The sequence below is a fragment of the Magallana gigas genome, chromosome 8 (assembly GCF_963853765.1).
Source record: "Magallana gigas chromosome 8, xbMagGiga1.1, whole genome shotgun sequence".
NCBI classification, from domain to species: domain Eukaryota; kingdom Metazoa; phylum Mollusca; class Bivalvia; order Ostreida; family Ostreidae; genus Magallana; species Magallana gigas.
Genome location: NC_088860.1, coordinates 857,075 through 875,097, shown reverse-complemented (window position 1 = coordinate 875,097; position 18,023 = coordinate 857,075). Strand labels below are relative to the sequence as shown.

The 18,023-nt window shown below is 38.0% G+C and overlaps 1 protein-coding gene across 1 annotated transcript; it reads left to right on the top strand.

The window, feature by feature from the left end:
- Window positions 1-72: 72 nt before the first annotated feature.
- On the top strand, window positions 73-14,929 carry LOC105347251 (serine/threonine-protein phosphatase 6 regulatory ankyrin repeat subunit B). Its single transcript, XM_011456229.4, has 5 exons — window positions 73-239; window positions 3,169-3,464; window positions 4,058-4,172; window positions 4,820-4,946; window positions 10,846-14,929. The coding sequence occupies exons 2-5, from the start codon at window positions 3,207-3,209 to the stop codon at window positions 11,354-11,356; spliced, it is 1,011 nt and encodes a 336-aa protein (XP_011454531.1). The 5' UTR covers window positions 73-239; window positions 3,169-3,206; the 3' UTR covers window positions 11,357-14,929.
- The last annotated feature ends 3,094 nt before the right edge of the window (window positions 14,930-18,023 follow it).

The following is an 18,023-nucleotide window of genomic DNA, read 5'->3' as shown; positions in this document are numbered from 1 at the left end:
TGCCGTGATATAACGTTACGTATCCAGGTAAGCTAAAACGAGTTCTTTCCGGAAATAACAAAGTCATTGGTTTTAAAATTTACATCCGGGGAATGCCACAGACAGTGCGAATATATAGAATTTAGCATAATTATCTCTTTTCTTTTTATTTATTTATCGTGTTTGGAATAGGTACGAGAAAATCTTAACACTGGCAAATCGACGACCATCAGACGAATATGTGAAAACCCCACGCAGAGGTAAATTGATTCCAGTGAGCCTTAGTAGTTGCTGAAATATGGTCAGACGATTTTGTCTGTCAGTCTCCGCATGTTGTTATTGTTGACACAGTTGAGAATTAAACGATTTTTTGTTCCGTGGATGTACATTTTGTCATTAACTACAAATAACGACATAGTATAGTAAATTGATGTAGGATAACTCTTTAACTCTAATAGTAATCTCAGCGAGATTCGTCGAGACTGAAAATTTTTTGACGGACGTCTCTTCCGATGTGAATGAGTGTGGAAATGAATTGAAAAATAAACAAGTTCATATTTTGTGGGATATAAATCTTTTAACGGTAGGAACCTAACATTTTATGTTGATAGGGAGTTAAAGGGATGTTCAAAGAAAGAAGTTGAAGCGAGCAGATGATTTAATTCAGCGTATTTCAACATAACAACCGGCCGAAGTTGGTGCAAATTTTCCCGAATCACTTTGTGTGGCACTGGTCTGAGATTCGGAAGAGACGTCCGTCAAAAAATTTTCAGTCTCGACGAATCTCGCTGAGATTACTCTAATAGATAACTGATAATCAATTCTATGTCTGTCTTTGGTGTGGTGTTAAAAGAAGTGATCAGTGATTTGTTTGTTAAACTGAAAGCACGTTGTTACTGTTGGGTGGTGGACAACTTCCGCTTATCAATTCTTTCCAGTCAATTCAGCCCCTCTTTGCCGTTCGCCCTCGTTTCTGTTTGCCCTAGGTTCTTCACTTTGATTTCTTTCGTCCTATAAGGTCCGTTCACCTTTAGTTATTTCAATAGTACAGAAAAGTAGATGTATTTGTATATTTTAATATTTGTGTAATTACAAACCTCTTCATAATTTTTACAATGATCATTTTTAAAATCATGAAAAGGTTTATAATTATAAAAAAAAAAATTACTATTTAACACCTTTAGTTAATGATAACCGATGGACTGACCTGATGACGATACAATAGATTTTTGCCGCTGTGAATTAATTATTTATTTATGACTGACAGTACTTTGATACAGTACTATGTTCCATCTATGTATATATCTCATTTAGAGATTAAAGATATTGTGCGGGGGTATATAAATTCTTCAAAGATAGAATAGCTTCTCATCGGCTGTCTACCTTCTTATATATGGACCAATTAATGTCTCAGTTTCTGTAATTGTTTAAAACACCACAAAATCATTTACAATACATCAAGACAGTTTTCTATAACTTACGGCTTTAAATCTAGCAATAAGACCAATTATGTTTTTTTCAAGAAATAAAATTATAAAATGTACAAGCAATTCATAAAAGTAAAAACATTATACCATTTAAAAGGTTAAAATAAAAAGAAATAAAGATAATTTCATAAAATGATATGGTTTAGCAACAACAAGGAGCGAACAAGGTTTAGGGCGAACGATAATTAGAATGAATGATAATTAGGGTGAACAATAATTAGAGTGAACGGACCTAAGGCGAACGGACTCGAGCACACAGCTAGATAACCTACTCGGTCTACTGCTGAATTTTTCCCCGCAGAGTTCTTGAAATCTTTTAGTCATGTCAGCAAGACTAATAAAAATAACCATGGAGCAATTACTTGAGGTTACCTGTCAGTCCAAATGACCGGTAGAGGTTGACAAGGAACTTGCAAAAATACATGTACAACTAAATTTCATGCAAAAGTAACAAAGTTGATGCAAACTCTTCTGGTAATCACTGAGGAGATCGGAATGCATACAAGTTTTTGCTAAATTTTGCCTCTTTCTAAACTGGTCATACGTTTTCAGAACATATCAGTAATTATTATATAGAATTTATGACACTTAAATGCAGACTTCCGATGCTTTCAATAAATTTGGATATAATTTAGTACATATTGACACGTTGCATTTATAATTTGGCTAATGTACCTGTAGTCAGATGATAGGAATAAGTCTTTCGATCATTTTACAACCTAGATCTCGTCAGAAATCACTTGGAGAAATTTGAAAACTTGTTTGAAACATAGCATGAACCGAGAGCCCCTTTAAATCCAAGATGGTGAGTGTCATCTCTCTACATTTTTTATGTACATTGAATATTACACTTTTTGCCGTGATTGAAACAGGTTTTCAGTGAATGGTTTTATTGCAGTACACAGAAATACAAGAATAACAGTATTAATCATTTATGTCTTCGGGAACAAATATTAAAAACTCCAGTATCCAACAATTGAGCCCCTGTGGCATGATCTGTGCAAAAAGAAAATGAGAAAGAAAGAGAGAAAAAGAAGAAAGTTGATAATTAGATAAAGAGGGAAGGAAATTAAAATTAATGTTTGAAGTGATAAATAGAAATGTGAATGTGAGGAGCCAGAATGCGAAAGGAGGAATCAGATTAAGGTAAAATGAGAGAAATTGGAAGACTTGTAAGATAAGTATGATTAAACTGATAATAAAATTCAAACATAGTTTTGTCATCTTTCTATTGAAAATTTTTGGACTGATAGAAATCTGTCAGGACTGACAAACTTCAGATGATAGTCAGTCCAAATGACTGACAGCAGAAAAAAGTTAACAAGAACTCTGCCCCATGGGTATTTGAACAAAAACAATTTATAATTCTTTGTTTCCTTGAGGGGCAAAATAATGTTTACGTTTGTTAACGTTTTGGAGGGACTCCAGAAATTTCGTCTAGATTTGGTAATGACTATTTTTTATTGATTTGTTTTTATTCAAAATCTTATTGAAAACACTGTGAGATGAGCTTCAGTAGTGATAGGTTGATGTAAGTAAGAAAAATTTATGAGGGAGTGGGAATCGGTGAAAGGTTACAGTTTATTGTTATTCTTACAGTTTAGATTGTCTGAGTGAAAAAAAATTTAGGAGCTGTGTAGTTATTCAGCCACCCTTTAAACTGAATTTTGTAATTTGTATAAGACAGCATATAATTTTTCAGGATACAGGAAGTTGAACCCATTTTTATGTGTTGGAAAAATGGGCAACTCCAAGTCCTCCAAGTCGACTCGTTACTATGACGATGACATTCCAACACTCAAGTCTCTGGAGATGCCTCAGAAGGAGCGTGACCTTCACCTGGCGGTCATGGCTAACGACAGAGAGGGAGTCAAGCTGTTCATAAGCCATGGGGCGGACATCAACTACCCCTGGAGCAACCCACTGATCCCAAGTGTCAAGGACAGCACCACCCCCTTACTGGCTGCCGTGTCCCTAAACCATGTGGAGATCACAGAGGTAAGCTGTGTGATACAGCATCACATAAAGTAGGCTTTGTGCTACAGCAACACAGAGGTAGGCTGTGTGATACAGCAACACATAAAATAGGATAGGCTGTGTGCTACAGCAACAGAGAGGTAGGCTGTGTGATACAGCAACACAAAGGTAGGCTGTGTGATACAGTAACACAGAGATAGGCTGTGTGATACAGCAACACAAAGGTAGGATGTTTACAGTTAGACACAGCAACACAAGTAGGCTGTGTTATACAGCAACACAGAGGTGGGTGATGTTTTTTCAGCAACAGAGAGGTAGGCTGTGTGATACAGCAATACAAGAGTAGGTTGTTAGATACAGCAACACAAGTAGGCTGTGTGATACAGCAACACAGAGATAGCCTGTTAGATACAGCAACACAGACATATTTTATATTAATTGCTTAATGATATGAAACAGATTTTAACTTACAGTAATTACTATACAACTTCAGGTAACATCAACTCATGCTTTTGATCATGAAATTGATGATTTTCTTTTTTGAGAGAACAATTCCACGGTGTCTTTGCCAGTAACTTTGCTACTTCTGACTTCCATCATTGTGATTATCACAGATTCTGATTAAGGCGGGAGCAGACATTAATTTGACGGACAGAAACAGTTGCTCCCCTTTGTACAAGGCAGCGTTTCATGGCCGACCAGTCCTCATAGAAATGCTTCTAAAAGCAGGTATGGCAAAATGCTGCAACATTAGATGTTCACAAAACTATATCAAATACCGTATCAAATACTATAAATCAAGTATAAATGATTTGTTATTTGCCGGTAGAGAAATGTAAAACAACCATTATCTGTAGACTAACTAGTTTTACATTTTTGTAATTTAAGTGGTAAGCATGTCAGGTATTTATAAGTGATTGTATATATTATATGGTACACTTTTAAAAGGAATTTTAAGGTTTCAGCTTGATATAAGAGTTTTTGCTAGATGATGTTCATGTAAGCAGTAAATTCCGTTGGTTCGTGACGATGTAATTATAAGCAGTAAGTTCCACTGGTTCGTGACAATGTAATTAAAAACAGTAAGTTCCACTGGTTCATGACAATGCAATTAAAAGCAGTAAGTTCCGCTTGTTCGTGACAATGCAATTATAAGCAGTAGGTTTCATTGGTTCATGACGATGTAATTATAAGCAGTAAGTTCCACTGGTTCGTGACAATGTAATTAAAAGCAGTAGGTTCCACTGGTTCGTGACAATGTAATTAAAAGCAGTAGGTTCCACTGGTTCGTGACAATGTAATTAAAAGCAGTAGGTTTCATTGGTTCGTGATGATGTAATTACAAGCAGTAGGTTTCATTGGTTGCTGACTTGTAGGGGCGGACATCAATCAGGCTGACAAAGAGGGACAGACTCCACTGTACATCTGTGTCCAGAATGCCTTTGTTCACTCCAGTTATGCTGCAGTGGAATGCTTACTCTCAGCTGGAGCATCCATCAATAGGTAAGAGATATGCCTACGCTAAGGATATGTAAGCATGGTCATTTTCACCCTTCTATGCTTACAAATTGTTTCGCCCAACTTGAATTCGCATAGACACAGAAAAAAATGGGATTGATATTTCCCTGTATGCAGTATGCTTCAAGGTACGACTTGCCGCTTGGTGGGGAGTGCAGTAATAGCTAGGGGATTTACCGGTAGTTCTTTGAGGGGAGTAAAGTAATAGCTAGGGGATATACCGGCAGTTCTTTGAGGGGAGTGCAGTAATAGCTAGGGTATATTCCGGTAGTTCTTTGAGGGGAGTGCAGTAAAAGCTAGGGGATATACTGGCAGTTCTTTGAGGGGAGTGCAGTAATAGCTTGGGGATATACCGGCAGTTCTTTGAGGGGAGTGCAGTAATAGCTAGGGGATATACTGGCAGTTCTTTGAGGGGAGTGCAGTAATAGCTAGGGGATATACCGGCAGTTCTTTGAGGGGAGTGCAGTAATAGCTAGGGGATATACCTGTAGTTCTTTGAGGGGAGTGCAGTAATAGCTAGGGGATATACCGGCAGTTCTTTGAGGGGAGTGCAGTAATAGCTAGGGGATATACCGGTAGTTCTTTGAGGGGAGTACAGTAATAGCTAGGGGATATACCGGCAGTTCTTTGAGGGGAGTGCAGTAATAGCTAGGGGATATACGGGCAGTTCTTTGAGGGGAGTGCAGTAATAGCTAGGGTATATTCCGGTAGTTCTTTGAGGGGAGTGCAGTAAAAGCTAGGGGAAATACTGGCAGTTCTTTGAGGGGAGTACAGTAATAGCTAGGGGATATACCGGCAGTTCTTTGAGGGGAGTGCAGTAATAGCTAGGGTATATTCCGGTAGTTTTTGAGGGGAGTGCAGTAAAAGCTAGGGGATATACCGGCAGTTCTTTGAGGGGAGTGCAGTAATAGCTAGGGGATATACCAGCAGTTCTTTGAGGGGAGTGCAGTAATAGCTAGGGGAAATACTGGCAGTTCTTTGAGGGGAGTGCAGTAATAGCTAGGGGATATACCGGCAGTTCTTTGAGGGGAGTGCAGTAATAGCTAGGGGATATACTGGCAGTTCTTTGAGGGGAGTGCAGTAATAGCTAGGGGATATACCGGCAGTTCTTTGAGGGGAGTGCAGTAAAAGCTAGGGGATATACCGGTAGTTCTTTGAGGGGAGTACAGTAATAGCTAGGGGATATACCGGTAGTTCTTTGAGGGGAGTGCAGTAATAGCTAGGGGATATACGGGCAGTTCTTTGAGGGGAGTGCAGTAATAGCTAGGGTATATTCCGGTAGTTCTTTGAGGGGAGTGCAGTAAAAGCTAGGGGAAATACTGGCAGTTCTTTGAGGGGAGTACAGTAATAGCTAGGGGATATACCGGCAGTTCTTTGAGGGGAGTGCAGTAATAGCTAGGGTATATTCCGGTAGTTCTTTGAGGGGAGTACAGTTATATCTAGGGGATATACCGGCAGTTCTTTGAGGGGAGTGCAGTAATAGCTAGGGTATATTCCGGTAGTTCTTTGAGGGGAGTGCAGTAATAGCTAGGGTATATTCCGGTAGTTTTTGAGGGGAGTGCAGTAAAAGCTAGGGGATATACCGGCAGTTCTTTGAGGGGAGTGCAGTAATAGCTAGGGGAAATACTGGCAGTTCTTTGAGGGGAGTGCAGTAATAGCTAGGGGATATACCGGCAGTTCTTTGAGGGGAGTGCAGTAATAGCTAGGGGATATACTGGCAGTTCTTTGAGGGGAGTGCAGTAATAGCTAGGGGATATACTGGCAGTTCTTTGAGGGGAGTGCAGTAAAAGCTAGGGGATATACCGGTAGTTCTTTGAGGGGAGTACAGTAATAGCTAGGGGATATACCGGTAGTTCTTTGAGGGGAGTGCAGTAATAGCTAGGGGATATACCGGCAGTTCTTTGAGGGGAGTGCAGTAATAGCTAGGGTATATTCCGGTAGTTTTTGAGGGGAGTGCAGTAAAAGCTAGGGGAAATACTGGCAGTTCTTTGAGGGGAGTACAGTAATAGCTAGGGGATATACCGGCAGTTCTTTGAGGGGAGTGCAGTAATAGCTAGGGTATATTCCGGTAGTTCTTTGAGGGGAGTACAGTTATATCTAGGGGATATACCGGCAGTTCTTTGAGGGGAGTGCAGTAATAGCTAGGGTATATTCCGGTAGTTCTTTGAGGGGAGTGCAGTAAAAGCTAGGGGAAATACTGGCAGTTCTTTGAGGGGAGTGCAGTAATAGCTAGGGGATATACCGGCAGTTCTTTGAGGGGAGTGCAGTAATAGCTAGGGGATATACCAGCAGTTCTTTGATGGGAGTGCAGTAATAGCTAGGGGAAATACTGGCAGTTCTTTGAGGGGAGTGCAGTAATAGCTAGGGGATATACTGGCAGTTCTTTGAGGGGAGTGCAGTAATAGCTAGGGGATATACCGGCAGTTCTTTGAGGGGAGTGCAGTAATAGCTAGGGGATATACCGGTAGTTCTTTGAGGGGAGTACAGTAATAGCTAGGGGATATACCGGTAGTTCTTTTAGGGGAGTGCAGTAATAGCTAGGGGATATACCGGTAGTTCTTTGAGGGGAGTGCAGTAATAGCTAGGGGATATACTGGCAGTTCTTTGAGGGGAGTGCAGTAATAGCTAGGGGATATATCGGTAGTTCTTTGAGGGGAGTGCAGTAATAGCTAGGGGATATACCGGCAGTTCTTTGAGGGGAGTGCAGTAATAGCTAGGGGATATACCGGTAGTTCTTTGAGGGGAGTGCAGTAATAGCTAGGGGATATACCGGCAGTTCTTTGAGGGGAGTGCAGTAATAGCTAGGGTATATTCCGGTAGTTCTTTGAGGGGAGTGCAGTAAAAGCTAGGGGAAATACTGGCAGTTCTTTGAGGGGAGTGCAGTAATAGCTAGGGGATATACCGGTAGTTCTTTGAGGGGAGTGCAGTAATAGCTAGGGGATATACCGGCAGTTCTTTGAGGGGAGTGCAGTAATAGGTAGGGGATATACCGGTAGTTCTTTTAGGGGAGTGCAGTAATAGCTAGGGGAAATACTGGCAGTTCTTTGAGGGGAGTGCAGTAATAGCTAGGGGATATACCGGTAGTTCTTTGAGGGGAGTGCAGTAATAGCTAGGGGATATACTGGCAGTTCTTTGAGGGGAGTGCAGTAATAGCTAGGGGATATACCGGTAGTTCTTTTAGGGGAGCAGGGCTCGACATTAACGCTTGTCCGCTTGTCCGGTACCAGTTAAAATAATATACGGACAAGTGAATGTTGCTGGCCACTTGTCCGACTGGACAAGTGCATTTTTATGTAAAGAAGTCTCCAGCATTAAAAAAAAAAGAAGAAAGTTTTGTGAAAAGTTTATCCATAGTTTCGTTATAAGTTTATTGATTAGTTATTTTGAATTTCGATCCCGACATCAAATCGCAATGAAATTGAGTTACGCTTGGTCGGGATTGAAGTTCATTAATTTCAAACAACTTTCAATATTGAACTGTAAAGGTGTGGATCTTAGTTCTTACAAAGTACGAAACACACATGTTAAGAAAAAGAAAAGAAAAGGTAGCAAAGATAAAGGATTATGGAAGGAAATGTAATTTATTTTAGGTTTCATTCATCACTGATAGGCTATGATGACTTTCCATGTTTAGTTTATAAAACAGCTAAGAAATCAATATAACATTTACATGTATTTTTAAACCTGATGCTAAATTTCAAATGTCTTGTAATTTGCCATGACAAAGCTACAGCTGACAAATCATGTTTAATGTTATATGGAACAAATACATTCAGGAAAGACATTATAAGTTTCCATTTAAAAAGTCAGGTTATTAATTATAGCTAGAATAATCAATAAAATACTTTATTTAAGTAATTTTCAACTGTAGTTTTCAAGTTGACAATATTTGATCTTTAATACTGAAAAATTTTCGGACAAGTGAAGTTGAAGTTCGGACAAGTAAATGTCTTGGTCACTTGTCCGAATGGACAAGTAGGAAAAAAAGTTAATGTAGAGCCCTGGGGAGTGCAGTAATAGCTAGGGGATATACTGGCAGTTCTTTGAGGGGAGTGCAGTAATAGCTAGGGGATATACCGGCAGTTCTTTGAGGGGAGTGCAGTAATAGCTAGGGGATATACTGGCAGTTCTTTGAGGGGAGTGCAGTAATAGCTAGGGGATATACTGGCAGTTCTTTGAGGGGAGTGCAGTAATAGCTAGGGGATATACCGGTAGTTCTTTGAGGGGAGTACAGTAATAGCTAGGGGATATACTGGCAGTTTTTTGAAGTTCACACTCCATATATGCTGCAGCATCATATTTAGGTGAGAGAGATGCTGCAATAGATATGATGCTTAGTGACTGATAAAGTAATCAATATTCATATGTAAGAAATTCACTGCCTTTTATAGCATCTCTCACAAGGTTAGAGGTAAGACTCCAATAACCAGCTGCAGTGGAATGCTGTCTTAGAACCCATCCATATAAGAGAACTGATTCAACTAAAGATTCACTCTAATTATGCTGCATTGAAATCCTCACTCTCTGTTGTATGTGTAATGAACATGTGTTCACTACAATGTGTCTGATTACCCTGTGTTTGTTTGTTGTATGTGTAATGTACATGTGTTCACTACAATGTGTCTGATTACCCTGTGTTTGTTGTATGTGTAATGTACATGTGGTCCCACAATGTGTCTGATTACCCTGTGTTTGTTTGTTGTATGTGTAATGTACATGTGTTCCCACAATGTGTCTGATTACCCTGTGTTTGTTTGTTGTATGTGTAATGTACATGTGGTCACTACAATGTGTCTGATTACCCTGTGTTTGTTGTATGTGTAATGTACATGTGGTCACTACAATGTGTCTGATTACCCTGTGTTTGTTTTTTTGTATGTGTAATGTACATGTGGTCACTACAATGTGTCTGATTACCCTGTGTTTGTTTGTTGTATGTGTAATGTACATGTGGTCCCACAATGTGTCTGATTACCCTGTGTTTGTTTGTTGTATGTGTAATGTACATGTGTTCACTACAATGTGTCTGATTACCCTGTGTATGTTTTTTTGTATGTGTAATGTACATGTGGTCCCACAATGTGTCTGATTACCCTGTGTTTGTTGTATGTGTAATGTACATGTGGTCACTACAATGTGTCTGATTACCCTGTGTATGTTTGTTGTAGATGTGACACTCTCTGTTGTATGTGTAATGTACATGTGTTCACTACAATGTGTCTGATTACCCTGTGTTTGTTTGTTGTATGTGTAATGTACATGTGTTCCCACAATGTGTCTGATTACCCTGTGTTTGTTTGTTGTATGTGTAATGTACATGTGGTCACTACAATGTGTCTGATTACCCTGTGTTTGTTTGTTGTATGTGTAATGTACATGTGGTCACTACAATGTGTCTGATTACCCTGTGTTTGTTTGTTGTATGTGTAATGTACATGTGTTCACTACAATGTGTCTGATTACCCTGTGTTTGTTTGTTGTATGTGTAATGTACATGTGGTCACTACAATGTGTCTGATTACCCTGTGTTTGTTGTATGTGTAATGTACATGTGGTCCCACAATGTGTCTGATTACCCTGTGTTTGTTTGTTGTATGTGTAATGTACATGTGGTCCCACAATGTGTCTGATTGCCCTGTGTTTGTTTGTTATATGTGTAATGTACATGTGGTCCCACAATGTGTCTGATTACCCTGTGTTTGTTTGTTGTATGTGTAATGTACATGTGGTCACTACAATGTGTCTGATTACCCTGTGTTTGTTGTATGTGTAATGTACATGTGGTCCCACAATGTGTCTGATTACCCTGTGTTTGTTTGTTGTATGTGTAATGTACATGTGTTCACTACAATGTGTCTGATTGCCCTGTGTTTGTTTGTTGTAGATGTGACAACTCCGGCCGTTTCCCCATACATGTAGCTGCTCACTGGAAACTCAAAGACATGATCCGGATTCTCCTTAACGTTAACAGTGACGTGAACAAGTTGGACAATCATGGCCGCACGCCGCTCTACGTGTGTGTTAGCTCGCTCAGCACCGGGCTGTACAAGGAGGATCTAAAGTACCAGGTACCGTGTATCAAAGTCCTGTACGCCGCCGGCTGTGACATGCTCAACCTGGTGGACTGGCTCAAGTGGAAGGGGCCTGGAATCCCCCTGGAACTCATGAGGGACGACCCCAACTTTCTAACGTGGTACAAAAAGAACATGAACTCGCCACACTCTCTAATGAACCTGTGTCGGAAGGTCATTCAGCAGAGACTCAGTCGAAAGAAGAAACTGTTTGAGCAGACTCACAGGCTTCCCGTGCCCCCCAAGATGAAGATCTATCTCTCACGCATTATGTTTTACCTGCCTGCGTATGACCCAGAATCTGACCCAGAATCCCTGGATTAGGTCTGGGTCCAGCCATTGTCATTTTTTTCATAGTTTGGGTACAAAGTTTGTGATTTCTCTGCGCTGGAGATTCTTGTGATACTGAATCTTTACTCAGTAGTGAATGCGATTCGCTCCTATTTAGTTGATTCTGATTTTGGTCTTTTTTATTATTTTTCCTCCATTTTAATAAGTTGTATAAAAAATGTTTAAAGTTCTGATGATTTCTGCTTTTGGAACAGAATTTCTTGACAATGTCTTATGTCATTTAGGATTTCTCTTGATACATTGATGAAAGCAATTCAAAATGCTTACCAATATTTTTTTTTATCAAGCCTTCTGCTGTTAGCCTTGTAAAAAGTATGAATTTTCATTCTGAATATTTGTTACGTAAATCATCTTAAATCTATTAGTACATGTATATTTTCTTGCTCTACAAGTTTAGCAAAATTTAGGCTCTAATAGTCGAAATGGAGTGTGTTTACAGGCTGATTTTTCAATCAAAGAGTTTGTAATGAATGCATTGTATTGAATGTGTGCACAGTAATTTTGTTTTTTACTGGGACATATTACAGGTATTTACTGGGACGTAGTACAGGTATTTTATTCTTTCTTGCACACGTTCTTGTATACCAATAGCTTTGTGTTCTGTCTCACCTTTCAATACTGGCAGTGGATACAAAACAGAAATTTTGACTCTGCCTTTAAGAACTCTAAACCAAATGAAAGTTATTTCGGACTCAATTGTTCAGGAAATCTTTGACACTAGACTGTATGCTGAATTTAATGATGCAATTATTTCTTAATTAATTCTGAAAATGTAACATGTTGAAGGTTACAAATAATTTCAAGAGGATTGCATGCTGATTATCTAACCCTTGGTAAACAGATTTTGATTGATGTAAAAAATGGTTTCAGTGCCAGCTTTATTTTTCTGGTTTATTATAGACCTCTATCAAAATTTTGTACATTCCATAACTATTTATTTATTCCTGAGTTTGCCTCATTTTTCTGAGCGTCTTTGTAATGTATGTAATTCATTTAGTTCTGATAATTGTTTCATGAATTCTAGAATAGAAAATTTGGCTGCTTTCAAAATATTGAATACACTATAAATTCAAAGAAATGAATATCAAAGATAAATTTTACATGTATATATAAATATAATTGATTTTTGAAAAAAGAGAATTGGTACTCAATTGAAAGAGAGATGCATGTACCATTTCTTAAATGTTTAAGCATGATTTCAGTTTTATCACAGATTAAGTGTATGCATAGGTCAATAGAGTACCCAACCTTGATCATTTGATTGATTTTGGGATAGATTAAGAAATAGTGACTTTGTTGGACTTTTGATTTGGAGAAGTTTGGAAGATGTTTAAAACAGCTGGCCTGTTGGTAAAGCATTCTTCCATTTGTTCAGGTGTGGGGGCAGGTCCCCTCACCTGTCCATCTTAGGACTCAGGTGTGTTGTTGACAGACATGCTCTCCAGGCAGGGCCTCTAGAACAGGGAGCAGTCATGGTGTTATGAACTGGAAAGGCATACCATTTGTCAGGGAACAGTATGATTGTCTTGTTATGTGGTGTAATAAAGCACTAATACTTGTGTAACATTCATTTTTACAGTCTCCAGTAAACTACCGTAATATAAGAATGTATTGAGCTATTGTAGTTGGATATAAATCTCAAATGACAAAAAGTTCACTAAAAGTGACTACAGGGCAATGAATGCTCCTATATTAATTAGTACAGTCACAATTGTATGTACTTCAGACAGTCGTTTTGGTCATCTATGGTAAGGTCAAATAAAGTAGGAAAGCAGCCATTTTGTTTCAGGTTCTTGAAAAAAAAAATGATGTCAGTTTATTCATAACAGATACATGTATGTAATGATCTGATTAAAAATACGGGTCAGTCCTTGATGTATGGTAGGTCTAAGAAAGGTGCGAGAAAGATTGGATTGACAAACTATACTATTGTAGCACTCTATATAAGTGTTACAAAAACTAATGAATGCCACAGATATCTATGGTTACTTTATCGTTGACTGGTAAATAAGAGATGGGTGCATTTCATAAGGAGATGAGTTGTCCTATATAAAATTGCTGATAGTCAAATATGCCTGTGTTTGTACATGTATTTCTTGTTACAACAAAAGTTGACTCCACAGACTGGCAAGATCTGTACTAGGTTTGTAGTGTGTATGATGTTGACATCATCCTGTATGTAGTTCATCACAGCGTGAACTTGGTGTATGTGTTCATCACAGCATGAACTCTGTGTATGCATTTTATGTGCACATGAAGAGAACTATTCCCTGGTGACTGTCTGGGGCTCTGTGGTTTGCTGCTGACCTCAGGCTGTCCACAGGGCTACAGTTGTTCAATTTTTTTTTTACAATTATTCTTGGTGTTTTTTTTACATTTTTTCCTTCCTGAAAAATTAAATTGTCAAATTTTAAGGTTCTTCTTACCAGTTTTTCTCTCTGCAGCTTGTGCTGCTTTTTATGTGTAGTGTTTTTTTATGCATCAACTCACTGTTTGTTTTGCTAGTGCAGTTGTGCTCATTTTCAGTTTGTTCATTTAAATATTTCAAGGCTTGGATAACTTTATCTTGGCATTATAGAAGTGCAATATGTGTAAATACCTTGCTCATTTGATTTTTTTTTCAAGTGCATCCTTCATTAATACCTTAAAGAAAGGTACTGCGTTATCGATGCAGTTAATATATCATCACTTTCAAAGAAATAAAGTACTGTATACGGGGTAATTTTCGCCCTGTGTTATTTTCGCCCCGTGTTATTTTCGCCCTTTAACAATTGCAGACAGTTTCGCCCAGTCTTGAATTTGCCCAGATGCAGTTGTGTTTGACAATGAGGGCGAAAGGGGCGAAAATAAAGCGGGGGCGAATATTTCCCGGCCTGTAAACAGTAAATTTTCGCAGGGGCAATTATTTCCCTGTATACAGTATAATCTGTTTAAAACTTATCTCCCCTTATTCAAGGAACTCTTTGCATTTGCACTGAAATATACATATTCACAATAGTGTTACATTATGAGTTTATCTGGAAAGACTGATTTTGGGGGTTTTTATCTTAATTGTCAGAGACTGTTTTTTTTATGATTGTATTTTTATTTTTCTCCAAAAATGAGTTACTGTTTTTTTTTTCAAATACATGAATAGGATAGTAAAAACAAAGTACTCTCTCTCTCTCTCTCTCTCTCTCTCTCTCTCTCATGGCTGGTCCATTGATAAGTCCTCTTGTATCTGTTCTCATTTGTTTTAGTTGTTAAGCTATGCCTTATGCCTATGGCTTACGGTATTCTGACGTAGCTGACAGGTTGGTTGGCTTACAGTATGTGACGTCTCTCACCCTGGGGTCTTCTCTCTCTGTCTGTTAAACACTGGTCGGTCTGAGCGGTGCTTGATTTTGACATCACTGGTTTTGTTTCTGTTTTTTGTTAGTATGCCTGAGTTGTGTGGTAACAGATTTTGACTATCATATTAATTACATGTATTTGATAGAAGTGACACTGTTGTGAATGTAAATATTGCAAACTTTTAATAAAATTGTGTCTTTGAAGTCAAAACAAGTAGTTCTTGTCAATAACCTTAAACCAACACCATGTGTCTATTGAAAGAGAATCTGTGAAAGTTAGAGAGAGTGTCATTGTTACATTGTGTAGGCGGTGTGTTAATGAAAATTGACCGATAAGTAGGTCATACAACATATAAATATGTAAGCTTTTGATTCTTAATTTGATAAGATCAAGAGCAGTATGCATGCAGGCTTTTGACTGGCTAAGACCTTTATATGTAGAAAAATTTTGGTTCAAGAATATTTTAGTACAATACCGTATACTTTGTAAATGGATTTATTGGCAGTAGGCATTCTCAATGTATAATCTTCATGGAATTAAACAAGTGTTCCTTGATATAATCTCTCAATGTAAGCCAAGTGTAAGAGTACCGGTAATTGCCGCTTGACATATGTAGTAGGAAAGGAGGATACAATGAATGTATATGGCAGGACCGGGAATCGAACCTAGGACCCCTGCAACTATGGTCAGGAGCTCTATTAATGAGCTACCCAGGCCGATATCCACAGTCCATTTTGCCCCAACCACTGCACATGATTTTAACTGAAAGTGAAGTGTTCTTGAAAAAGCAATAAAAAGGAGAGTATAAGCTCTACACAATTAGAGATCTGCCCTAAATGGCACAAGTCACAACCTGGAACGTCATTAAAAAATGTCATCTTGTGGCAAAATTCCAAAATCACAATTAATAGTAGTTTGGTGCTTTGCAGTAACTTATGCACAAAATTACTGTACAAATCTTTACAACTTCCATGAAAACATGGTTATATGCACAAAATTAATACAACAAAGGGTGACTGTATACTTTAAAATGTACAGGCAGGTTATTCAAACTGAAATTCTGTTTATAGAAAAAAAATAAATTAAATTGTATAAATTGCTATATAAAGTGCAGAGTGTAGACAAATATATAATAAATGTACATGTATTTAAAAAAAAGAAAATATTATCTACAGGCTGTTTCTTTCATTATAAAGAAATACCGGTATATGATAAGTGTTCTAAAATTAATTCTCCTAAAATTACTGTACAGAACTTTAATCTTTTTTGTACGGATATATGTATATATAATACCGGTGTGTGAAGTTATTTTCATAATCTTCATTTTGATTAAATGTCTTTAATTCCAAAACATGACATATCACAAAGTCAACCTTTTCCCTCAATTTTTAGCTCACCTGAGCCAAAGGCTCAAGTGAGCTTTTCTGATCACAATTTGTCCGTTGTCTGTCGTTGTCGTTGTCGTTGTCGTCGTCGTTGTTGTCGTCGTCGTTGTAAACTTTTCACATTTTCATCTTCTTCTCAAGAACCACTGGGCAGATTTCAACCAAATTTGGCACAAAGCACCACTAGGTGAAGGGGATTCAAGTTTGTTCAAATGAAGGGCCACGCCCTTTAAAGGGGAGATAATTGAGAATTATTGAAAATTTGTTGGTATTTTTCAAAAATCTTCTTCTCAAAAACTAATCGGCCTGAAAAGCTTAAACTTGTGTGGAGGCATCCTCAGGTAGTGTAGATTCAAGTTTGTTCAAATCATGGTCCCCGGGGGTAGGGAGGGGCCACAAGAGGGGGATCAAGTTTAACATAGGAATATATAGAGAAAATCTTTAAAAATCTTCTTCTCAAAAACTAATAGACCAGAAAAGCTAAAATTAAAATGGTAGCATCCTCAGATAGTGTAGATTCAAGTTTGTTCAAATCATGGTCCCCAGGGGTAGGGTGGGGCCACAATTGGGGGATCAAGTTTTACATAGGAATATATAGAGAAAATCTTTAAAAATCATCTTCTCAAAAACTATTAGGCCAGAAAAGCTAAAATTAAAATGGAAGCATCCTCAGATAGTGTAGATTCAAGTTTGTTCAAATCATAGTCCCCGGGAGTAGGGCGGGGCCACAATTGGGGGATCAAGTTTTACATAGGAATATATATAGAGAAAATCTTTAAAAATCTTCTTTTAAAAAACTATTAGGCCAGGAAAGCTCAAATTAAAATGGAAGCATCCTCAGATAGTGTAGATTCAAGTTTGTTCAAATCATAGTCCCTGGGGGTAGGGTGGGTCCACAATTAGGGGATCAAGTTTTACATAGGAATATATAGAGAAAATCTTTAAAATCTTCTTTTCAAAAACTATTAGGCCAGGAAAGCTCAAATTAAAATGGAAGCATCCTCAGATAGTGTAGATTCAAGTTTGTTCAAATCATAGTCTCTATGGGTAGGATGGGGCCACAATTGGGGGATCAAGTTTTACATAGGAATATATAGAGAAAATCTTTAAAAATCATCTTTTAAAAAACTATTAGGCCAGAAAAGCTAAAATTAAAATGGAAGCATCCTCAGATAGTGTAGATTCAAGTTTGTTCAAATCATAGTCTCTATGGGTAGGGTGGGGCCACAATTGGGGGATCAAGTTTTACATAGGAATATATAGAGAAAATCTTTAAAAATCTTCTTTTCAAAAACTATTAGGCCAGGAAAGCTCAAATTAAAATGGAAGCATCCTCAGATAGTGTAGATTCAAGTTTGTTCAAATCATAGTCCCTGGGGGTAGGGTGGGTCCACAATTAGGGGATCAAGTTTTACATAGGAATATATAGAGAAAATCTTTAAAATCTTCTTTTCAAAAACTATTAGGCCAGGAAAGCTCAAATTTGAGTGGAAGCATCCTCAGATAGTGTAGATTCAAGTTTGTTCAAATCATAGTCCCTGTGGGTAGGGTGGGGCCACAATTGGGGGATCAAGTTTAACATAGGAATATATAGAGAAAATCTTTAAAAATCTTCTTTTCAAAAACTATTAGGCCAGGAAAGCTCAAATTTGAGTGGAAGCATCCTCAGATAGTGTAGATTCAAGTTTGTTCAAATCATGGTCCCTCGGGGTAGGGTGGGGCCACAATTGGGGGATAAATTTTATACAGGAATATATAGAGAAAATCTTTAAAAAAAATCTTTAATAACTATTTGGCCAAGAAAGTTCAAATTGGTGTGTAACCATCCTCAGATAATGTAGATTTAAGTTTGTTCAAATCATGGTCCCTGGGGGTAGGGCGGGACCACAATGGGGGATGAATTTTTATAAATTGAGAAAATC

Bases quoted from the DNA above. Each gene is read 5' to 3' on its own strand.
- LOC105347251 (XM_011456229.4), top strand. From the start codon at position 3,207: ATGGGCAACTCCAAGTCCTCCAAGTCGACTCGTTACTATGACGATGAC. The intron at 4,173-4,819 runs GTATGGCAAAAT...GCTGACTTGTAG, and splicing joins AGAAATGCTTCTAAAAGCAG to GGGCGGACATCAATCAGGCT. The intron at 4,947-10,845 runs GTAAGAGATATG...TGTTTGTTGTAG, and splicing joins GCTGGAGCATCCATCAATAG to ATGTGACAACTCCGGCCGTT.